The 24878-nt window shown below is 51.8% G+C and overlaps 1 protein-coding gene across 1 annotated transcript in view; it reads right to left on the reverse strand.

Moving 5' to 3' along the window:
* The window catches only part of LRIG1 (leucine rich repeats and immunoglobulin like domains 1), an 87402-nt gene extending 62748 nt beyond the window's left edge, over window positions 1-24654 (reverse strand). Inside the window, exon 1 of the mRNA XM_083795194.1 lies at window positions 24182-24654. Within this exon, the coding sequence (XP_083651320.1) occupies window positions 24182-24372 (191 nt within the window). The 5' untranslated portion in view covers window positions 24373-24654. The remainder of the gene's footprint in view (window positions 1-24181) is intronic.
* Between the last annotated feature and the right edge of the window lie 224 nt (window positions 24655-24878).

The raw sequence follows: 24878 nt of genomic DNA on the forward strand, positions 1-24878 counted from the left end.
TATTTTTAAGATACATTTCCTACCAAAACACAGAATCGTAACGTGCTCTGAAACCACGTGAATCCCTGAAGAACGCAGCCATGTCCATAAGTGTTTCTGGTAAGCTCAGAAAAAGTTTTTCCAGCGCTCCACCACCACAGTTTGTCCATCAGAAGTGTTATTCAAACACATCCCTGGGCACAGCTCTCGTGCTGCAAACAGCAAGCAGCACCCCAGCTGCTGGGGAGGGCAAGCACCAAACCCATGCTGAAATTTTGGTGTGCAGCCAGCACTGCCCCTCTGCAGAGCCCCTCATCCTGGTACCCCAGCCACCGGTGCCACCAGCTGCCACCAAAAAGCCACCCCGGCTGGCACAGAGCCTGTGCCCCAGTGCAGTCAATTGTTAGTGGTGTGGGAGGGCTGTGACCTCCCCACAGCGTGTACCCAGCACTTGGTTCCCTCACCATTCTTATTAACAGTTAATCAGGAAGGGCCAATCTCCCCCCAAAAAACACATTCGCTTGGAAGCGGCACAAAGGAATGTTTGTGTGCTGGTTAAAACTAGTCAGGCAAAGAGCAGGGGGAAAAAAGCCTTAGAAAAACAGCGGGAGGGTTTCTACTGCAGCCCAAACCTCTCCAACACTGCTGTGCATCACCTCCCTAGAACAGCAGAAGGGTGCAAGAGCAGCAAGGCGTCCATCTCCCAGAGACGGGGGGGTGGCTCTCACACGTGGCTATGCCACGGTCCCACTAGTGACGCTCCCTCCTTCATGTGCTCAGCAGCCACCAGTGCAGCTGCTGCATGGCCAGCTCAAAAGTATGCGCGCTGCGACTTGGGTTTCCAGCCATCTCCTTACATCTGCTGCAATGTGCACAAGCTGACCGCAGCCGAAGCAGCCAGCCTGGCAAACCACCTCCGAGTATCAAGGCCATCAGTCCATCCCCAGTTCCCACCTGGTGGCAATGACCGAGGTCCCAAGACACTCAGCCAACTCTGCAGCTTCCTATCGCGGGGTAAATCCCCTCCGACCGCAGCCGCTATCCCCCTGCGATGGGAATCACAGCGCTGCCCTCCGCGCTGTGCCCACCACACTGTTTTTCAGTTTGAAACCAAACCCAGCGAGGACATTCCCTCAAGCTTTCAATGCATGGGCTGTAAGACAGAGGCTGACTGACTCCAGAGATCCTGCACACGAAAAGGCACGCATATAACCCCAAAGCCCCACGTCCAGGACTGGTTACCCACGCCGGCAGCACAGGGGGTTGCATGGCCAGCTCTACTCCCCCTGAGGCATGAAGAACATACGGAAGTCAGCTCCCCATTTTCAGTTTAAAAATAGCTGCTTTGTAATAGCGAGCGGCATTTTAAGGGCAAAATATGCACATTTTAAGCTAAAAAAACGCCTAAGTTGGCCATCCTAGCTGGAGATGTGTGGTTAACACAGGCATCCACCCTCCTCTCTCGAGTAATCAATGTCCAATCATAATGCACTCTCATTCCAAGCACTTTTATATTGCCAATAAAGCACCAAGCAATTTAATGGATTTCTAACCCCAAATTGAGTCAGTTGGATGCAGTACAGCTTCCAATTTGTTCAGCCTTAGAGGAAGCCCTGGAACAAAACGCCAGAAATAAAACCACATGCACTGATAACATTACAGAAATAGATGCACGAAGCAGCAAATGTTCTGCCCCTTTATTTTATCTGACCTCCAACCTGTTTTAATTGACCTCCAAGATGGAAAGGCTGCATTTAAAAGGAACCATTTCCACCTAGATCAAGAGAAACGAAAGCCAAGCTATATATAACACGTTTGCTGCAAAACAAGGCAAATAAATCTACCCAACTACCTTTCACTTGACAATGAAAAGCCAGAAGAGACTTTCAAGTTAATTTACTCCGTATTTTACGTCCTAAGCGGAGCTATTTTCTAGATAAACTTGCTCTCTGCACATGGCCTGAACGCAGCACTGACAGCTTCCTTCACCCCCCAAACCACAAAGTGCAGCACTCGATGGCAGGCAGCTGCGGCAGCAGCAAGGGGCTGAAGCCGCACATCACAGAGGCGGTGGTGTGATGGGGAAGTTTACAAATTGGGGTCCACAGCATATCTCCTGCTGGGAGAAGAGCCTGCCCCAGTGCTAAGAGCAGGGCCATCTATCAGCACCAGCATTCACACTTTTCCCTAACCCCTTCAATAGGGCTTACTGCTGGGACAGCAGCAGGATACCTGTGAGGATTTCAGAACAGCACAAAATGGTGTTTTCTCAAACAACTTTCACATGTATGTGACTTCCAGGATGTGCATTTACAGGTGCATGTACCACTGCACAGACACGTACACATCTGTAGGAATGCAGAGATCACACATCCATGGTTAGGTACACAGACAAAAGCTTTATCAGAGACTGGGACAGCTGTACAGCTTATGACAGTTGTGAAGAGCACTAATACATCTTCATTACACTCAGCCCCAGCATACAGTGCCACATCCTTTACAAATGCGTTATTTAAAGAAATGTTTGAGAGCTTTACAGTTTTTAATCAGTGCTGTTTTTCAACTCCTTTCACTTACAAAGCCAGACTTCATTAACGCAACTCAAACAGTAGAAAGACTGAGAAAAAGGCAAAAATAACAGCCAATAAAATTTTAAAGAGTCCTTCCCACTGGAACCTGGTATCTCAGGACATCCCAGGATTAACAGACACCTCGATTTCCACAGGCTGCAGTGTGTGGCTTCCCAGGTGGGTTCAAACCCCACACTAGCATCAGCCAGGCCCCAAAACCAAGAAACCCTTCGCCTTCAGATGGGAAAGGTGTTTTCTCATCCACCCCAAAGGATAACGCTGTCGCCTCCCTGGAGGTACACCCGATTTATTATTCGGTGAGCTCCCTCAGGCTTGTGCAGTTTCGCAGCTGAAGGCACCACAGCTAATTCAGGGTGGGCAGACGTTACTGAGGTTGAACCAAGGACCAAACTTGCTCTTCCATAGATTTTTATCTTCTCCACGTTGTAGAAGGCTAGCGGGATGAGAAGGGGAACATTTCCTTAGCCTTCTGCTACAGGAAGCAGTTAAGGACCCAATCTCTTGGGAAACCGCTGGATTCCGAAGGTATTTGGATAAGCTTATTTCATCTTCTTTTAACTATTATTCCTGGAATCACGCTGCTCTACTTGGCATTTAAGACCAGATGTCTTGCTGTATTTCTGCCCACCAGAAGGTGCTTACATGCCAGCGGAGGCTCCAGTTGGCCTCCGCCACAGGGAACCCCTTCATCTGGAGGAATATCTGGAGGAAGGCTTCATCCGACAACTTCTGCAGGACGGTGGTAAAAGAACGCCAGCTCCTTCCCTCCTGCTTCAAGGCTGCCCCACTCAGGCGTAACCCAAAGTCGGTGCCAGCTCAAAGCTGCCCGACGGCCTCTCAGAATAAGAAATAAGCCCAGTAAGAACAGAGCTCCGCCTGGGTGGCCGCCTGGCTGCGGTGCAGACAGAAAAGCTAACACTCCAATTAGGCCAAGCGCAGAAATGCCCTTTTTGCTCTTCCGAGTGGTCCTCGGGAGCCGGGCGCCGTGCCAGGGCGCTCGCCATTCACCGCTCACGCTGCGCCTCTCATGAGGCACGCTGGCTCCGCATTGGCACCTTGCACTCCAAAAAACAATTGTTTTTTTTTAAAAAAATGAAGGCAGACAGTGCTCTCAAGGCTTGTTATCATGTGGGGAGGGCCACAGGTGTGCTCACGGCTTGGAGAACTCAAACCTTGCCCTTGTGAGAGCAGGCAGATTAACCTCTGAAGGGTAAGGAGGAGGAATGACACCGCTTCCTAAGGGTCTGAAAATCCGTGGGGTTTGTGGAAAACCTCGCTCTGAGCACACAGGATAGAAAAGAGTTGAGTTTTGCACACAGAGGAGATGAAATCCCAAGATGTCACATGATGGAGGACCCAAGGCACCTCACCAGGGGTTCTCAGGAGAGGTAATGAAAGTGACAAGTCCAACAAGACCCAAGGGCAAGAGCGCATCACATGGCTGAAAACCGCATGAGAAACACCTACGCGATTCACTACCACAGCTGCGAAGCCACAGACCTACCAGCATTACAAAAAGTACAGGTTTGTATCGTTGTCAGCCCCTCCCAGCACCCAGGACTGGATTCACAGGAGGATGAGGGCAACAAACGGCCCCCACCAAAGCAGCCAAGGGGAGACGCTTCTCCTGGGGGCAGCTCACAGCCCGACTATCTGCTGCAGTCCTTCCCGAACCAGGCACTGCCCGCAGCAGGATGCTGAGCTCTCCAGCCCCCGACCAGCGTGGGAGCCCACTCCGACATGTAATCGGAATTCCAAGCCTGGCTCTGCTACAGCAACGCCACATTAACAAATGCATTTTCCTCAATTTGTCACAGCAAGCGAGGTATGAAATAAAAACCTTTCAGAATCTCCCAAACACACGGGCTCCCCCCACTCCCAAGCCTTTTGCAAACCAATGAAAATCGCGTAAAAATAAACTGTAGTGCATTTTATAGGGGAAAATAACTCTGCTGCAACTGGAAACATATAATCTAGCTTTTCTCTAACAAAACCTACAGGAAATGGCTCTGCAAAAGTTAACTAAGTGATACTGAACTTTCTCCAGAGTGTCGTATAGGAAATAACACCGCAGCAATGACTGCCCGATTTAACCTTTTGTCCAGACTACGCTACAAAGCTGTAGCACGGAGGTATCTGGCTGATGTTAACAATCCTCTGGTGTATTCTGCAGGAGGACTGCAGCAGAGAAAGCAGGTTATCTCACACGTGCTCAGCAAAACACCCCCGCCAGCGCAATGCCCAGGCAGCCAACTGGTGATGGAAGACTGAATTTTACGATTTTCCCCTTCTGTGGCTGGCAGTCAGCATTTATTGGTATTTATTTTATTTTTGTAAAGATGTGAAGAGTAACGGCTGTCTGCAAAGAGCAGGGCAGATGAATGCACCCTGGGCAGGGCAGACACACCAAGGGACCCCATCCCTCCAGCATCTCAGGGCCAGCCCAGCCATTTGTTAGGGCCCTCAGCAGCAGCACCTCTGGGTGAGATTCCCCAACCCCAGCACCATGTTTCTCCATCCCACCCCTGGTTTCTCCATCCCACCCCCACGGTCCCAGGAGGGACTGCTCCACGCTGCAGTAAGTGCTGCGGAGATCTTTCACTCGCCGGGCATCTCAGGAGCAGCACATCTGCCAAGAAATCTGGTGTCAATATTTGCCTGGAGCTCTGCAATCACGATTACAACAGCTGAGCCAGGCTGCCCTCCATCCTTTCTCCCCCACTGCCCTCACTCTCTCGTTTGGAGAACGCATTGCTGCACAGACCTGGAATGAGCCAACTTTTCAGCCTTCTTTTCATTTCTTTTAGCAGAAAAGAGGAGCTACAGCATAACATGTGCACTTCGCCTGCTGAATCCCCAGCATCTGACTCAGTCATCACTCCGCATGAAATATGTTGTCTGGGGAAGAAAAAGGCAAGGAAAAGACACCAAAGCGTTTCCACATTCCCACAAAGCTTGGGTTTCTGTGCAACTGCTAGCCTAAGTGTTTAACCAGGATGGAGCTCCCCGGGAGCCACGGGACACACTCACTGCCTGCCCAGGTTAGCCAGTGGGAAAACACTTTGTTTTCTTCAGCAGGCTTGACACAGCCACCAAAGTTGCTCCAAAAATGAAAAAACACACAGGGGCACGAGCCAAAAAAATAATCTAGAGCAGCAACGTAACCCTCGGTTCAGGAGGCTCGCACTAAAACACTCGGCGCTGATTTTAATACACCAAATTGCCCGCTGGGAGGGAAGCCAACGCTCAGCGAGAGCGCAGCCGGCCTCAGCCCTGGGCTCGCCGGTGTTTTTTTTTGCAGCCCCACGCTTACGTGGAGTCACGTGAAGACGATTACATAAACTGTACCTTTTCCATGAACACCTTCTCTGGGATAAAGGTTCTCATTTTGCTCCGCATAAAACCACTCTCCACATGCTTATAAGCTTTAATTGCTATGGGAGCACATAAAAAGTGTCCAAATAAGTCTATTTAATGGTTACACATTAACTGTCCTACACCTCCGGGCTTCTGTTATCCATATATTTGCAAGATCAATAAACTCCTTATGAGTAAACTTAAGGAAAAAGTTGCTGCTGAAAAATGTTCCATTCCTATTTACTAATAACTTTATTAAATTCATTAGAAACTCCTACCTATACCTGAAGCTCCCTGCTCGTGGAAAAGCAGGCTGTTTCTCAGCACAAAGAAAAAGAGAAGTGTATTTCCCCCTCACTCAGACTTGGACACGTGCCCACAAGGTAACGCAAGAGCAGTGCAATTCCAGGCTGGGAAGGACTTGGCTAAAGCAAAGCGTGTGCGTGAGCCTGCAGAGGCAGAGCCCCTCCGAACCCAGGGAGAAAAGCCTCCAGCGAACACCGGGAGCCTGGATAGCCAGAAAAAGAGAAGCTGTCTGCGTGAGGACGGATGCGTTAGCAGAAGGTTTTAGGGAGCCGCATCCAAAACGCTTATCGGCAATTAAAGCTAAGGTACCGTTCCCAGTGAACCCACACCTCTGGCCTCCACACACCCATGGGGCTCCGTCGGGCTGATTTGGGGAGGTAGTTGCAGCCCATGGGTGCCACAGCAGGGCAGGGAACAGCATCCACGCTGCAGGGACAGCTCCATCAGCTGCCTGAGTGGCACTGCAAGGTACAGGGATGTCCAAGCACCTCTGCAGAAAGGTAGAAAGGGTTTTTATTTACTGTCCTGTGCCTAAGGGCCATCAGTAGCCTGGTGCTGCCAAACTGCTTAATTTCGATGGCTACAGCTCACTAAACACCTGCTGAATTTTACCGGGGGCATTTAGAGATGCCCAAAGGCACAGCAGCGGAACAGCAAAGAGAAGGGGGAGAGGGCGAGCGAGACTGAGCCAGGCAGCCTGAGAGTGATTAAGTGTTGATCAAATCCAACTATTTCATAAAGCTTCTGGTATGCCCGACCAGCTTCAACAGTCTCCACACTTTGCTGTGAAATCCCTGTGATATTTATGAGAAGTCTGCGAACGGCTCCTTTATCGCCTTTTTTACTCCCCTTTAATAAAGGAAGTGCAAAGCCTGAAACAGTTGGGACGCCCAAGTGCCGTCAGACCCAGCGTGTTTCCAAGCCATGCACGCAGCATCTCCCGGCATCTCCTGACCCCTATCCTCCCCGGCACAGGTAACGCGCTGCCCTCTCCCTGATCCCATCCCTTTTGCCCCCTCGTTGCTGTACAAAGCCACGCCGGGCACGGCAACATGCATCCCCCTCAGCCCAGAGAGATCCCCCCCAAGGAGCTGGGGGTGGCAACAGGGAATTTCAGGGGGCAGAGCCACACCGGCATCAGAGTGATGCCCAAACCCCACAACAGCAGAGGAAGACCACATAGGGTTCCCCACCAGTCCATGCCCATTATAAAAAATAATCCCTATTGTAAGAGTGCAAGCACTGCCTGTATTTCACACCAAATAATACAGAGAGGACGTTATAAAGATGGAATCGCTTACAGTTGGGTGGGAGGAGGATTATAGAGGCTATTGCAATTAAAAACAAACTAGACAAACAAATAAGCCCCGCTTCCCTCCCCCTGGCCGCCGCTGCCTGCTCTGCACATGTTATCTGCAAACCGCGGGCAAAGCAATTCCCCGCTCCGTGCTATTTCACAATCTGCTCGCTCTGAACCTTACGCTACGTAAGGAATTAAACAAACATTTCCTCCTTTTCCTTCTTCGGGTGGTTTCCCCCCCGCTCCCTTTCCAAGGCTGGGATCCAAAGTCCAGCCCTGCCCGGGGCCAAGGCGTGAGCAGCAGCTGGGGCTCCCCAGCCCCAAAAATCCTCCCCAAAAAGAGGAGAGCAATGGGGCTCGATGGGGCTGGGCACCATTTGCACAGCAGCTCGTGATCACCTGGGTCGATTCCTCCGGCAAACAGGCAGCCCAGAGCCCTCCCAAAATACACCAAGGACAGCCAGGGGGGAAGGAGGGCAATACTAAAAACACGATGCAGAGATAACAGGCACACTTTGCAGAAGTCAATTAAAAAGGCGGTCAGCCCTAAAGACAGAAATCTTCAGGAAAGCAGACTTCGCCTGCTCCTTCCACGCACGTTACTTGCTGTTACACGCAGCTGCAGCAGCAAAGTCTCGTGAATAAAAGCCTTTGCCTTAATCTGCTCTTATTTGCTACAGGTTTACATTACAAATTTGGGTTTTATCTGCCTTGGAGAACACTGCGAGGGGAAGTAGAGCACAAGATGAACCACGGCGCCAAACGCTGGAGACCTAAGAGCCAGGTTGTTTGAATTTTTTGTGGCTGCTGCTATTTAGTGGCAATGCCTAGTTACAGCTTGGGATAAAGGAAGCTTTTGTTAACTACCTGCTCTCTCCCTCCCTCTGCACCTTCCCTCAGGGTTTTGAGATCACATTAGAAAAACACATCCCAAGCTCCTCAAGAGATTTTTCAGCAAAGCCAAGGCTGACAAGACTTGACATTCCTGAAATGTTTAAATGGGAGGAGAGGGAGAAACAACAACATTTTTTCAAACCCACTTTATACATCAGACACAAGCAAAAACTGGCCCGGGTCCAATTATAAAAAAATATATTTGCGAGATCATCTTAAATACTTTAAATGTTCTGGATTGAAAAAAAAAAGAAATCCCTCGCTGCAGAGCAGATACAAACCCCCGCGCCAAATGCTGCGCATTCCTGGGGGGAGCTGCGGAGCAGAGGCATAATCGAGCCCATTGACAGGCACCAGCCCCGAGCCCCATGGCCGGCCCGGGCCACCCATCACACGGGACATGTCCTAAATACAGCCTGCACATCCCAGGAAAGCTCCACAGGGACCAGCTGTCCCTTCCAAAAACACAGGGATCCTGGAAAATCTTGGCTGGGGGACTCAGGAGTACACTTGGGATTAAAGATCTTTGCTGACTATGGGGCAAGGAGTCAAGAAATCCAATTTCAGCTAAATACCAGGGAGGGCACACCGCTATCAGTAGCTGTTTCATTAATTGATTCACACACTGGCTCATTTGGGATATTATTTCAGGCTGGAATCTCACTTGCCCGATGCTTCTGGAAAAAGCTGGGTGAGGAGCAGGGTCCCACCAGAGCATTACAGCCTGTAACAAAACCCACTGAAGGCGATGGGGGAAGCAACTGCACGTGCTCCAAAAGCTCCCACCACCCCACACGTTGGTAGCAAACACCCTAAAAAGCCACATGAGGGTGGGCAGCGTTTCCAGGGGGTGCAGAACACGTTACGGGGAACAGACGGGCACCGATGTCCGGTTATTCATCCTTGGTTTGCATTCGTCATTGGTTTGCTAGGGCAGAAATTGAGGCATCAAAGAGGGCCGCAGCGTTCCACTTGTGCAATAAACTCCTTTCACCAACATCACTTCACACTTTCCAGAGTGCAAAGTTCGCGCTGATATTGTTGGCTTTCTCACTTGCTGCTTTTTGGCACTGGCCCGCCTGCCTGGCTGTTGATTAATACACGATCAGGACGTTAGAGGCCTTGTTCCACAGCCCTCGCTGGCTGCAAGTCATCTTCCAGCAAGCGCTGTCCGGGGGGGGGGGGGAACAGGCAAAGGTACCTGCAGGAGCACCAACGTGTTTAGGTGCTCCTACAGAATACTTAAAATCAGAAGAAAACAAGTCTTATATTTCTGCCAGTGGGTTTTACAGAGTAAGGGATCATCACTATCAACGCGAATATACTCGATATTTTTATCTTTCCTGTGAGGAGAGGAAAGGCTGGCACTGCTCAGCCCGGAGGAGGCTCAGGGGAGCTCGTTCTCTGTAAACACCTGAGGGAAAGGTACAAAGAGGACAGAGCCAGGCTCTCGTCAGCGGTGCCCAGTGCCAGGATAAGAGGCAGAGGGCACAAACCGAACACAGGAGGCTCCGTCTGAACACCAGGAAGCACTTGTGTGCTGGGCGAGTGATGGAGCTGGCACAGGTTGCCCAGAGGCTGTGGAGGCCCCTCCATGGAGACCTTCAACAGCCACTTGGACGAGGGCCTGGCACCCTGCTGGAGCTAGGGTTGGCTAGATGGCCTCCAGAGACCCCTTCCAACCTCAGCCATGCTGCGAACCCATTATTTTTGCACAACCTAACAGCATCACAAGTCACAGCTACACAGCAAAGGCTGCCTAAGTGCACCAAGAAGGAGAAAGCTGCTATCATTTTTGGTCAAACGCCTGCTGGCTGGGGTTGCTAGTCACCAAAACAAGTTGGCCATCAAATCCTGTCTTGTCCATTCCCGGGGAAGCTAAACACAGGGCATTACTTCAATATAAAATTCTAACTACATGCTTGAAAGAGAGACTACAAACGCTTTAATTGTAAAGAGTATCAAAAACACTCTAGTTGTTTCAGGCCCTTTCATGCCACATTAGTAAGTTTGTCCTTTTATTTATTTATTTTTAAAGATTTGCTTATGATGGAGATGAGCCCAACTAGAAAACCAAAAAAAAAAAATCAAGAATCCTTGAACTCTGAAGCAAGTTTTATCTGAGTCTGGGCCTGCATCTGCACTGAATGCAGCCCAGCCAAACAACATTTTTCCATCCCTGTTTATCACTATCACCTCATGCTCCCCCCCACCAGCACAAGGTCATATCAAAATCTCTACCAATATCCCCTGGTTCCTTAAATTGTTGAGGATCTGGATTTCCATCAGTGGGATTACACGAGATCAGCCAAATGTGCACATGCTACAGAGAGAAAGGACAACACGTCTCTTTAAAACCCGAGAGTATTTTTCATTTATAAATAGTTTACATTTTTGGATCCAGTGGCGGACAACCCGCTCGGTCTGTACGGAAACCAAAGAAATATCATGTGTGAGCACTAACCACAGCGTAACAGAGATAATAAACAACAGACAGGCAGCCATATGCAAGGAGGCTGGTGCTTGTGGTAGGGGAAGCAAAGAAAAGGAAAAAATTCAGCAGGCATCACACAGCTGAATGTTGGATTTCAGACGGACTGGCAGAAGTTTGTGGTCCTGTTCCTCCAAGTTAGACTACAGGAGTCACCCACACAAGGAAGCACGCTGAACCCTGCCTTGCTTCCCTACTCTCAGTTTTAGCACCTCTCAGGCTTCAGCAGGCTGTCTCCTCTGTGCTACGGAGAGTCACTACCAGGTACCTGCAGCACAGAGGGACACAACAAGTCCATGTGGTCACACAAAGCATATGGTGGCCCCCAAAGCTATACCATGGGCTAACCTGCACAAAAGGTCAAGTTCTGGTCCAAGCCAGACCTAGTGTACTCTCCTCAATTATAAATGAGAGGACTATAAGCAACAGGAACCCAAAACACGTTGTGTCTGGCAGCCACAGAGCCCACGGGACTGTGTTAGGAAGCAGCTCAAGCACAAGAAGGCTGCATGCACGTGGAAGCTGCTGCAAGCAAAGCACCTGAACCTGCTGGGCCCCTTGGAAGCCTCCGGCCTCATGGGCTTTGCCAAGAGAGCTAAGCAAGCTTCCCGCCCCAACTTCTGCCTTCACACCAAATAAACCTGAAACGGATGCAGACATCTATCTTGTCCATGCTTTTACAAATGTTTTAGATAATGTCAAACAATATCCCATATCCCACATCCCACAACAAAGACAAGTCCTTAAAGCAAGCAGGACAACTCTTTGCTTGCCAAGCACAGGAACCTGGACCTGGGGCATCTCTACTGAAATTAGGTAGGAAGAAAAATTCTTTAAGATATATACTTTCCAGATTTTGCAAACATTTACCACATGCAAGAGACTTCACGGACCACTCGCTCCATGACAAGTGTGCAGACACCAAACCCAGAAGAGTCTCAGCACCCATCTCCCTCTTGAGATGAAGGCTACGGCCAGATACGCTTGGCCGAACAAAGGTTTGTTTTCAATTATATTTCAGATTCTTCTAACAATAACTGTGTGGCGTCTGGCACCAACACATCTGAGCCTTTGAAGTGGTTCTCAGCTTCAACAGGAACATGGGGGAGGGCAAAAAGGGAATCAATCAGCAATTTCAGCTCCAGTCAAGCCTCCTTGCTGAGGAGAAAGCCTTAATTCCACAATCCCTGAGCACACCAGCTAGCAAAACAAAACAAAAGCCACACATTCAAGCAAAAATAAGCAATAGATCTGCACCAGGGTTGCTGCCTTAACCTTTGGAAATAGGCTGTGAAGTAGGTGGGGCAGCAGTGCCGGACACCACAGCCTCCTGTCTCCCAACACCTGCACTGCCCGCAGTGCCAAACCCATCTCACCATCATCCTCACACCTGTAATGACACACTCGTGGGAAGAGACATCTAATATTTAAACCCCAGCACTATCAAAAGCTCTGTTAAATAAGCAAAAGAGGAAGGCAGAGAGCAGAACAGTGTTGTGTTCCCCATTCAAATCCCAATTAAATTCCAATTGCCATTTTAAAAAATGTCTTTTGCTGAAAACAGCGTTTTCCACAGTGATACACAAAGTATGGCTTGGTGCGATTTACTTTGCTTCATCACAGAAATGCAAAAGTCTTGTCAGGAGCCAAGAGATGTTCAAACGCTCCTCGAACAGCATTTAAAAGCTAAAGAGAGCAACCCTCCCTGCTCCATCATTTCAATTTCTAGGCAAAAATAAAGCTTTTTCCTACTGAGCTCTTCTGCAGAAGCTCACCATGAAGGTATGTTTGGAGCATGCATGATGGCCTGGACCACACAGAACAGCAACACTGGTGTTGCAGGGTTTAGGCTACGTGGTGCTTGTGGCCACAAACCCAAATCTCTTCTCAGTGTGCTTGGGAGAACATCCCCATGGGATCCAAGCAGGGCTCACAGAGCGCAGGTACACAGCTACTTCCCTTTCACCTAAGTCCATCTTCAGAGATCTAAACCCCTTTTCAGAGCTCACCTTAAATGACATCGGCAAGACCACACGGGAAATCAGTGCAAAGGCAGGGCAAACCTCACTTTTAAAATGCATATCTTCTTTATCTGTTCGGTTCAAATGAGCACAGTGTGGTTTAACAGCAACAAGGTGGCAGAGCGGAACAGCTCCCAAGGATGGTGGTTTTGATTGGAATGATGTTCATTTAAGAAAAGGGATAAAAATGCCTTATTCATTTTCCCCAAGCCGCGTCCAAGTCCTACCAAGTCTTTTTGTTAGGTCAGGCAGTTTCTGGAAGCATCTTCTGGCTCAAAACATTCCCAGAATTTCAAGAATCTGCTCCACAAATCTTGAGGCTGTTTTGTTCAGGAATGCTGACATGTGGGCAAAGGGAAACCAAACCGTTCCCTTCAACGCTGCAGAAAACTTTAAAGTCTGCCCAAGATGAAAAATGCAAGAGTCAAAACTTTGAAGGAAGTGTGGGTTTTCTGCTCAAAGGCAGCTGCATTTCAAATATCGCCCAGAACATGATCTTCCAACAAGGGAGTGTGGCTGTGCCAGGACAGCTTGTGTGCTTAGCAAGGCTGGTGGCCTCCATGCGCTCCCCTCAAAGCGGGGCCGGAGCTAGAAATGAATAAATAAAACAGACTTCCAGATCAAGTTTTCTTGGCCTTCACAAAGCAGATGATCGCGCTGTGAAAAGCTCTTGGCAGAGCTTCTTCTCCCCAGACAGGATCCACCCACTTCCCAACGCCTCGCCGTCTACAGACACCAAAGGGCAGGCGTGCACTTGGTCTTCTGCTCACACAGACAACGCTCCCGTGTCGATAACCAAGGAGGGGACTTACACGTAGTTGTGAGGGTAACAGCACTATCTGATTGCTCCCATTCTCGCCCCAAAGTCACACCGACTGCAAGTAGGTGATTCAGCTGCCTCCCTCGCTGAGACGTCCTCTAGAAATACCCATTGCATCCCACAAAAAGCAAGAAAACTAAACCTCTACCTTACACCTGAAGGCCAATATTTATGGGCTTACACTAGGTGAGATAAATCTTTCAATTCTTTAATTTCTTTTTTTTTTTTTTTAATTTTGGGCCATTTTCAGGCTGTGTCCATGCTCCCAGACCTGCGCAGGAATCCTGCAGATCTCCCCTCCAACCCAAGCAGGACCCCAAGAAGGAACAGCTTCACACCTCCGCGGCCAGCACAGCCTGGTCGCTCCAGGGCCCTTCAAACAGGAGGGGAAGGAGCTCTGCATTTCAAAGCCAAAAGGCGCCCTGCGCAGGAAAGCTATCAGCAGGAATTTCAGCTGTGACACTCAAACCTTCCCAAAAAGGCACATTTTCAACCCAGTCCCAGTCCCGCAAGGGCTGTTTATTGTCCATCACAGAGCCGCATCAGGAAAACAGCTTCCAGGGGTTAAGAATTTTTTCTCCTGCTGGCCACAAGCAGCAAGGTCACCCTGCAGCAGCGAGCCCGAGTGCTGGGCAGGCTGGGGACGCGATGGGCAGAAGGGAGATGCGAGGAGGGACGCATCCTGCCCCTGCGAGGCAGACGGTTTTATAGCCAGGGGTCGGGATTACTCAGGAAACCAGAGAGGAAGTAACTGGAAATTGTTGGACAGGGAACTTCCACATTTTGTCTCCAAATGTGCAGGCCTGTAGCCTGTGATGAATTCCTCTTATTTCAGCCGTGCCTCTCACAAACAAAGCTAGAGCTTTGTGGTTTAATTAGCACGCAGCCCCAGAAGTGTTCCACTCTTGTTTCCTCCCTGCCCAGAAAGGTGGATTTTTGTTGTTTTGACTTTCAAAAAAGTCATAACAAGCCTGAATGGCTTTGTCATGCACAGCCTGTTCCTGAGCAAGCCTCACGCTGGCGTTCAGACTTGCAGATGGGGAGCTCCAAACCCTCGCCTGGGAGCTGGCCGGAGAGCTCGCAGCTGGAGGATGAGGCAAGGGCAGCAAACGGCAGCAAGGGAGCCAGGCTGGGAGCAGAGCGGCAGCTAACTGGGAGCACTGGGGCTGCAGGAGGGGACCGTCACCTGGGGACGGCAGCAGGACACGCAGGGGAGGCATTGGGGAAAAAACCTGCACAGTCCACACGAAAAAGATATCCTGGCAGCCAGAGCAAGCCCTGGGGACACGCAGATGATGAACACAGGATCCTGCCGTCCCTGCCAGCTGAAAGGACAGCTCGTCAGGCTCTTGTGGAGCAGACCACAAAGTGCTAGCACTTGAGACACAAGTGCTGGAGACTGGGAGCAAGCTACACTATAGTAAACAGCTCCGGCTGCTATCCGGCATCGCCTGGGGACGCTGCACAGCCACGTGGCCCTGCCGTCTCCTTACAAACACTGGGGAGCCCCCAGAGCAGGACACAGCCCCCAGCACCCACCCCTGCCTGCAGCAATGCTGCCAGGCAAGGGGGACACGCAGGCGCCCGGGGCCATCCCATCCATCTGCAGCCGATTGCTCAACACCCATCGGGCCGGGAGGCACAAAAGCTTCTCCTTCCTGGAAGCTCTGCTCCGAGATGGGAGCAGCGAGTTGCCAAAAAACCATTCCCAGCTGTGGCCGCCACAAGGGCTCGCTGCTTTGGCTGAAACGCTTCCTACCACGGCCCCCAGCGCTGCTGTGTGCGGAGAAGTGGCCACGCTGGTCCCTGGTGAGGCCAGGATGCAGGAGATGCCACCACTAGTACCTGCCTCAAAGCCAGCAGAAGACCAGGGAGAAGTGAAGCCAGCTGTTGTTTGAAGCACACAGTACAAGCCAAATACGTTCTGTCAAATGCATACAGCTTTCTGTCCAAGGAGATTAACTCAACGACCAGCACACATCTCCACCAGTAAGTTCGGGAAAAAAAAAATGAAATCAGAGCTCCTGGAAGGGGATCAATTCACCAAGCCACTTCCCCGGGGAGCTAGGCTCAGCCCCACGGAGATAAATTCAGACAGACACATTCACCGAGAGTCCCGGAGCTGAAGCAGGGCAAGCGCATGTCCCTGCAGAGCAGAGATAAAGCCAGGCAGCTTCTTGCTCGAGAGGCAACAAACCAAGCGACACCACTTGAGATGAGAGCATCTCTCCCATTCATGCAGAGAGTTGAATCCACCTAGGCACAGCTTTGTTATCTTCATTAGGCTATTTTCTAGCTGTCTGTAACAAGGAATATAAAGAGGTCATTCACCTGCTCTTGTGAACAGTCATCCAAATACCAAGTTCACTTATCAGCTTTTGGGTGGCAATCTGCTCGATCACAAAGGCTGGAAAGTGGGAAGCAGGACACAGAAAGGGTTTATAACCATGTGAAGCAAAAACAGCACGGAACTCACAAACCAAATCAGAGAGGTCTAAACATGCACATTATTTACTGGCTTAATGCAGCACTTATGTGCCATACTCCAGAAATAATCCAGCGACATTCGAAAGCCAAGAATTCTTACACAGACTTGTTTGGTTTAAGAAGGAAAAAGAGGAACAGAGTTGTTTATAGACCAACATAGATAGGAACAGCACAAGAACATGCTTAGCAAAAGAAGACTGGAAAGTACTATGACATTTCAAAGTGAAACATCATATGGTTTGTTTAAATCTCCTAAAACGGGACAGGTCTCCCTGTTTTGCCAAAACAAATGAAGCACAAGTGTTGCTCTGACTCTGCCCCCTGGCTCAGGAGGAGACAAAGGTTTATTGTGAGTTGCACAGATAAACAGAGCACGCCGATGCTGCCCTGGCTCTCCAGCAAGGCCAGAGGGAGGCAAGCGGAGGCCGGCTCCCCTGAGCCAGCAGCACTGTGTCCCCACGCTGCCCCTGCCCACGCCATCACCAAGCAGGAGCTTGGAGGTAAGCAGGGAGCCACCAGGTGCCACCCAGACCCTCAGGAGAGGCCAAGTCTCCCTCTGCAGGCAATGGGGTGCTCGGTGCTGCCGTGGGCATGTGTGTCCCCACCAGCACCCACACATCTTCCTGACCAAGCCCAAAGCAGCCACCTTGTGCTGAGTAAGGCGCAAATGAGGGTCACCGCTCCAGAGGATTTTAATTCTTTAAGACCTGTGCTAAAGGAAGGCAGCTGGTGCTCTTTCACAGCTCTTGAACCCACAGCCTGGCCAAGCATTACTTAAAATAAGTTGCTGAAAACAAAGCAGAGCTGCTCAGGGCTGCTTGAGGCACTGGCGGAGGCACAGCCAGCTTTCCCCATCTTCCCCCAGCTCACACACACAAAGAGGAGGAAGGAGAGGCAGCAATGTTTGGACAACTGGAACATATTTAGGGGTGATTTTTCACAGGGCCTCCAGCCAGGCAGTTTCCTCTGATAGCCATTTTATTACCCGCAACACACTTCACAGACCAGCAGCTCTCATATCCACAGGGTCAGCTGTCCCAACACCACTGGGGACATCGCCCATCACTGCTGCAGCAAGTTCTGCTGAGGGGGCACCCACAGCACCTCCAGGAAGCAGCTTTAAATGCTATCTCCATCTGAACACCTTCCTCTAGCCCTGGGCACATCCCATTCAACCCAGCACTCCTTCAGCCCTGTGCTGCCGCAGATGCTTGCCCATGCTGGGGAGCAAGCAGCATTAGCTGAGTGTTCCCACCCACTGCCCAAGTACCAGCCCACTGACCAGCCATCACTTTTTAGGACTGTATTCTACACTAGATATAATGTGGAAAACCTGTGTTTACATTGGCACATGGCAGGCTAAAACAGACCAAGCGCAGTTACAGAACTCCCAGCCTGCACAAAGCATGTCCCCAGCTTGCAGGGTGGCATTTTGCAAGAGGCTGGTTAGCAGATGGCATTGATGGCCAGCTCCAGGGCAGCGAGCATGGCTGGATCCGTATCCGTATGCCAGGAGAAGCAACGCAGCCCCAACTTCATGTTTTATGTCTCATTTCCTTCGTGCACCTGAGGGCTTGTTCTGCCTCTCTGCAGTGAGCAAGGAGCTGCCAGCTGGAGGTGGTGGTCTAGGGAGCCGTGTCATATTTCAAGGTTTCACGGCCAAATTTCCACTGAACTCAAGGTATGTGTTCCCTAATCTGAAAGGATTCATCTAAAAATAGGCACCTTCACTCCAAGTGAAGCACTCTGTGCGCTGCCTGCCCGAGGGGGTAGGGTTTAAGAAAAATGCATTTCAGACCATACCTCTGCAGATTTCCAACTTTAATGCAATTGCCCAATACGGCCCCAAAAAAGACGATGACGAACTCTGCAAACAAACCATCATCTCATTACAAACATCAGTATCGCAGCTACCATGACACTTCCTCTCACACACAAAACTTTTGCTCCAGAACTGAGCTTTAGCCAGCTAATGCATTTTTAAATGCAACTTATGCAAGACACTGGAATACGTGTCTATGTGTATTTTAAGTCCACAGCTCTGTGTAAAGCTGTTCAATACATAAAGGACCTCCAAAATACTTCTCCCGCTGAAGTTCACGCAGCACTGCAACAAGGTACAAAGCTGCCACAGCACCGGTGCAAGCAACACGCACGCTGCCTGCGTGCCCAAGGCAGGTGCCATGAACAAAAACCAGGCAGGTGGCCTCCTGTCCTCCAGGTCCTACTCAAACTGAAAATGCAACCAACAGAACCGGAGCAGACTCCTGGACTTTGACACGACGCCGTATCGGCTCTTGAGAGGTGCCCCCCCAAAAAAGGGGGGCCTGCTTCTAGACTCCCCCAAAATTAGACAGCTGCATCTGGGTAGACAGTGTGCTGAAGAGCTAATGAGGGAGTGCAACACGTTACACGTCGTGGTCCTGTGCTGAAGCTGGAAGAGGCTGGGGTTGAAGGACTTGAACTGCAGCGCAGCGTTTGGTTAACCATTAATGGATGACTCAGCTACAACAATAAAACACGTTTCGCGTTCTGCGCTAGCACAACAGCACCCTGGCCCTTGCCTCGGGCCCCCGTGCACGGTAAGGAAGAAAAAACACTTGGTAGCACATCACTTAATAGCTGAACACACCAGGAAGTGCGAAAAAGGGCTTCTCAGCCCTTCCCATCTTCCCTCGGCTTCCCTCACGTGCCATGCTGAGCTCACAGCAGCACTCTCCGGTGCTCCTCACCGGTCTCGGTGTGCTCTGAGCCACCTTTATATGAAGCCTTATACGAAGTCACCCACGCTCTGAGCGAGGTGCTAAGTTCACGCTGGCTGCTGGGCCCACAGCCCGGATCTCACGCGGGCTGTGCCTTCCCGGCAGCGCCAGGCGAGGTTATCTCTGCCCCGACATCGGCAGGATGAACGGAGCCGCGGTGATTAGGTTAGCAGCACAAAGTGATTGCGTTAAAGGCTGATGAGCTGAGCTAACTCAATCCAAGGTGTCTCACAAGGCAGCCAGCAAGATCAATGCAAAGCCCCGCGGGCCTAACTGCGAGTTTCTGGGTGCGGTTGACACACAGAGTCAGGGACGAACACCGGGTTTTAACACGGCTGGTGACAGAAACGAGAGCCACCAGGCAGCTCTGCCACCACTCGGCCTTCAAGGCAAAACCCCGACCCCTCCTCAAGGGTTGGGGGCAGCCAGAAGCCAAGCGTGGGCACGGCCTGGGCCTGGTGGCACTGCAGGACTGTCAGGAGCTGCACTTTGCCACAGGAGGCTCAGAGCACCCGCAGTGGCTGCCACCCACGGGAAGGCCATGCCAGCAGGCCCGAAACACAAAGGGAAAGCCAAAAAGCACTGGGGGAAGCAGCCAGCCTCACAGCTCCCTGCTGCATCCCTCACCCTCCAGGCAGGATCTCCTCCAAGGCCCAGGCACCCCCAAGCCCCTCATCTACAGGGCAGTTTGCACAGGCGAAGACAAAATATTGAGCTGCAACTATAACATTATGATGGTTGTTTTTCCTAAAGAACAATTGCTGGTGTGTTTGTTTTTTTGGATGCCTACTGAGATGCTCCTTTCCCTGCCCTGGGAATTCTCCCTCCGCGGCTCCTCCTCCCCCAGCTCCCAGACCATCCATTCTCATTTTCAGGCTGCACCCATTGTACATAGCACTGAATATTAACACAGCCCATTGAGCGCTTGCTCCTTTTGTATGGGACCCCTGCGTTTCAAATTGCAGTCGCTGTGGAGAGGAAAAGCCTCAAAGTGATTAAATGCCATGAAGTTTCTCAAAAGAAGCGAGGACTAGGCAGGGGAGGCTGCAGGGGTCCTAGAGCCCTTCACGTGAGGCCAGGGACTCCCGTTAACAGCCAGAAAGGCTTCTCAGCGGTGATATTTTGCATCTTATGAATCTCACATGCGCATCTAATCCTAGTCTGGTCGGGATCACTCCTGCCCTAGCCGTGGCTCAGTCAGGGATTAAGATGAGAAGATCAGACAGCGGTCGGGAAGGGCCTGCTGCTGACTGCTGTTCTCCAGCAAGAGCCAATAAATATCACGGCATGCCGAGGGTGGTCAGTGAATCCACAGACACATGTTCACAGGCAGGGCGGATTTATTTGCAAGCGTGTGCATTTATTCGTGCCTGCGGAGGCATCGCTCTGCGAGGAGAGGCTCCTCCATCACCCCAGCCAAGCGGCCGCCCCAGCCCGGGGGTTCAGCCTCAACCACCTCCCCGGAGCAGCCCCCAACTGCATGGCCAGGCACAGCGAGAAAGATTACTTAACGAAGATTAAGTAATCTTTGTTCCATTATTTCTGCAGGGTTGGAAGCGGGACATGCAGGGAAGTGACTGAACCATGCCACCCGCAGGATCTATCCCCCCAGAGCCTCCTCTGCTAGCTCTCCTTGCGTCTGCAGAGGGGCAGGGGTTACTCAGGGGGCTACAAGTGACCCGTGGCAATCTCCAGAGAGCACCATGCACACAGGCAGCAGCAGAGCGAGTTTCCTACAGATTGCCACCACATCCAAAGAAGCTACCTAAAACATAGGAGAGCGCAGCAACAACATCTGGCACACGAAAGCCCTCACTCAGCAAGAAATGTAAGTTCATAGGTGATTTTGAGCACAAACATCCTGGTCTCATTGCCTGTAAAAATCTCTCCATGCATGTACTCGAGTACACCAGGGCTCCATCCCAGGCTCCCAGATCGAATGCACTTTCAGGGCCTGCGGCCCGGCACCCGCAGGACTTCCAGGAGCACCCAGCTCTCCAGAGAGCAGCAGCACCAGGCAAAACAGAAAACACCCTTGCAGCAAGTGCCTCAGGGCAACGTATCCATATATCCAAACCTATCTCCCTGAGAAAATGGAGCAGCACATCACCCAAATCCCCCAGGGAACCTGCAGAGACCCTGCTGTGCTCAATGCCCCGCACCTGCGCCCACCCAAGGGCAGGAAGCTCCATGCAGAGCTTCCCCCTCATCTCCACCACCAACTGGGAGATGCTAGAGGACTTGATCCTTTCTATTGTTTTGCAAACATAACATTCATAGTCCTTCTGGGCTGCTGTGCTCTACCTCTAAGCATGGATAAATTCTTCCCTTGTGTAACTTTAAATCAAGAGTAGCTGCACTCACATGCATGAGAGCTGCTCTAGAGGGGGCCAAGAGCAGAACTGGAGGTGTCTGAGAAACACCAGCTCTGGCACAGCATCTAGCACAACAGGGGAAACCCATACATCCTCCGGACACATGCGCCCAGTATCCCGAGCACTTCATCCAGTTGTCTGGGTCACACCACCACAAACTTGCTTAGAAGATAAACAAGCTTTCATTCCTTCAGACCACACCAGCACCAAGTGAGCTATCATATCATGCTGCACTTCCACAGCCACAAGCTTTCTCACCATAAGAAGCTATACCCAAAAAGCAAGTGCTTTATCACTAAGAAGTAGAAAAGTCCATCCTCTCACCACTCCTGAAAAATTAAGATAGCACAGGAAGACAGGAACAGCGGATGCTGATGATGTGCCACGGCACCAACAGCGCTGGAGCCCTGCACCAGGCTTTTCAGAGCATGAAGCGTTTTGTACTTAAGCTTGGCCCTAAAACTTGCACCGCAGATAACGCTCTACTGTAAATCAAGCCTTCAGGCCGAGTTTGACACAAAGCACCTCCAGAGAGAGGCTCCGGGAGGAAAACGCAGCAGCTGCCGGGTACAGTCCGTCAGGCAGCTTCCTCCGCAGCCAGGGGCTTTTTGCTCTGTGCTGCGGCTCTTAGGAGGGCTGCGCGGGTCCTGCATAGTGACACGTCCTGCGCACTGCTAGAGCTGGCTGTGCTCAGAAGCGCACGGCATGTCACCCACCGCCTGCTTCTTTTTCTTTTAAGAACCCCCATCTGTGCCACGCTGCGCTAACCGTGAGCGAGTGCAGCACGCTACCCTTGCTGCACATCACTTATGCCCTCTGAAAGCCGGAGAGAAAAATTACAACTCCCAGCCCTGCTGCCAACAAAGAAATAACAATAGTTTCAAAAGATCCCACTGCTTTTCTTCAGCGCTGATAGTCCTGTTGACAAAATACACAGCGATTAAGTCGGTTCAGAACGCTCCCCAGCGCGCAGAGCCACATTTCCAGCAGCCCAAACAAAAGCTTTACCTCAAACACACTGAGATCCGACCCGAGCACTGCGGCACCAATTAGGAAAAAAATAACTACTAAGGAGGGATTTTCAAAAGCACTCTAATGAAGCCAAAGCACAGCCAGCACAAGCCACTGCACACGGGATTTCTCGTCCTCCTACGAGCGATCCCATCTGGGGAACGGGTGCCTGGGCTGGGGGACCCCAGACCCCAATAATCAGCCCCTGCCACTGCTCTGCTAAACGCATCAGTGACCCCCTGCATTAGAAGTTAGCAGTTATGAGCCTAGCAATCACAAAAAGCAATAGAAACAATATTACTCTAAAAACCAGAAGTATGTATAACAGCTTAAATGGCTGCTTTTTATATCGGCTTGGGAAACGGAAAAATGCTCCAAGTTCTGAATTGTCAGATACGAAAGCCATCACAAGCTTCCTCTTTAGCTAATTCTTTGGTTAGTTTAGAATTTACGAAATGACAAACTGTATTTTGTCTAAGTGGCTAAAAGACCAACAGCCCACAGGCTGTGGATTTATTTGTGCAATTATTTCACCAATAAAATTTAAACTGAACTCTGAACATCCAAAAACCCGTTCCACATGAATAAGACACTCCTGGGCATTAGCACTCCTGAAAAACACAACAATAAATTTGTTCAAACTGGGCTATTAATGCGTTGCTCCGCAGGAACAAAGACGGACTGTCCTATTTTAAAAGGAACAGGGGGATTCTGGAATTATGCTGAAAAGATTAAGACTTCGCAGGAAGGCTGAGCGAAGGAGCCGTACTGTGCAGGAGCACGCAGCAACAGGTGAACGTGGCGAGGCAGGCTTTTAATAGGACGGGCCACAGGCTCCTCTCGGTGCGACAGCGGGTAATTTCATGTAAAACAAGGCATTTCTGCGGCCAGCAGCGAGTAACGCCAGGAGAACCTGACAGCTCCCTAATAACTCTTCTTAATAAGAAGTTGGATGATCTCCAGCAAGACTTCGGTGACCGCCTTCTCCTGGCAGAGTTACGGGGTATCTATTACAGCTGCGAGCTTTATAGATTCAATAATCTATAAATCTGCTCAAACGGCCGAAAGGCGCAGCAAGCCCAAGAGCCGAGGCGCTCGTTCCTCCTCCTTTTTGGATCCTGGTTTCCAGAGGCTAGGCTAATGGTCGGGGGCACTTATTTTTCTAAACCTAGGAGCGCACACGGGCTCTCTGCTCAGATACACGGCAGCTGTCAGCCGGACTGAGCTATCCGAGCCCAATTTGTCACCCTCGGCACCTCGGCTGCCCGCAGGATGGTGCGGCGGCACAGCCATGGCTTTTAGGGACAGGAGTCCTGCTGTCCTGTGCTCGGGGCTACACTCTCCAAATCACCGCTTTAGGGGGGAAAAAGGAGCCGTGGCACACGCCCAACCACCAGAAACCTAACTACACGCTGAGCGGCCCCCCCAGGACTCCGATAAACGAAGGGGAAGCGAGGGGCGGCGGGCAGGACGGCAGCCGGCCCCCCGCAGCTCGGGGCCCCCCGCGTGCCCCCGGCCCAGCACCGTGCGCCCCGCGGGGGCCGGTTTTGGGGCAGAAAAGGCCGAAAGCGGCGGCGGGGCCGGGCGGCGATGCCCAAATAAGGCCTCGGAGCCGCCGCTCGGCCCGGACCCGGCCCGGGACCCACCGGGGGGCGGCAGCGGAGCGGCCCCAGCCGCAGCACGCAGAAAGGGCTCGGCTTCTAAAACCCAAGTTCTTAGTTTTTTTGTTTTTTTTTTAACCCCCCAACCACAGACACCCCCTCCCCACCTCCCCCCCCGGTACTCACACGTGCCGCGGCCAGCGGGGCAGGTCCCGGGGCACCTCGGGCAGCGCCAGCCCGCCGCAGCCCAGCAGCTCCGCGCCGCAGGAGCAGCCCCCGGGGCACTCGGCGGCGGGCTCGGCCGAGCCCAGCACCGCCACCAGCAGCACCGGCAGCAGCGCCGCCGACCCTCCGCCGCCCGGTAACGGCCCCGCCATTTTGTATCCGGCACCGCCGAGCGTCCGGAGCGGCAGCGGAGCGGGGGCAGCCCGGGAGCGGAGCGAGCGGAGCTGCTCAGCGCCGCCTCGCCGCCTGCAGCATCGCCAAAGTCTCACGGCACCGGCATCCGCGGCCCCGCCGCAAACGCTTCCTCGGCCCGCTGCCGCCCGCTCCGCGCCGCGCCGCCGCTGGAGCTCCCCCCGCGGCCGGTGGGATTCCGCCGGGACTCCGAAGCAGCGCCGCCGCCGGGACTCGAACCCGCGCCCTCCCGGCCCCGCCGCTCCCTCCTGCGCTCGCCGCGGCCCCACGTTGGCCGCACCGCAACATGTAGCCGCGCCGCCCCCCGCCTGCCCGCCCATTGGATGCCGCCCGGGCCCGCGCGCTCCGCCATTGGTGCCGGGTCGCCCCCCCGCGCCGGTCCGTCTCTGTCAATCAAAGCCGCTAAGGCCCGCCCCCCTTTGCCACTCCAGGTGTGAGCCCCCCTCCCCGCCGTGCCGCTCTTAAA

This window comes from Anser anser (genome assembly GCF_964211835.1).
Source record: "Anser anser genome assembly, chromosome: 12".
In the NCBI taxonomy this organism is placed as follows: domain Eukaryota; kingdom Metazoa; phylum Chordata; class Aves; order Anseriformes; family Anatidae; genus Anser; species Anser anser.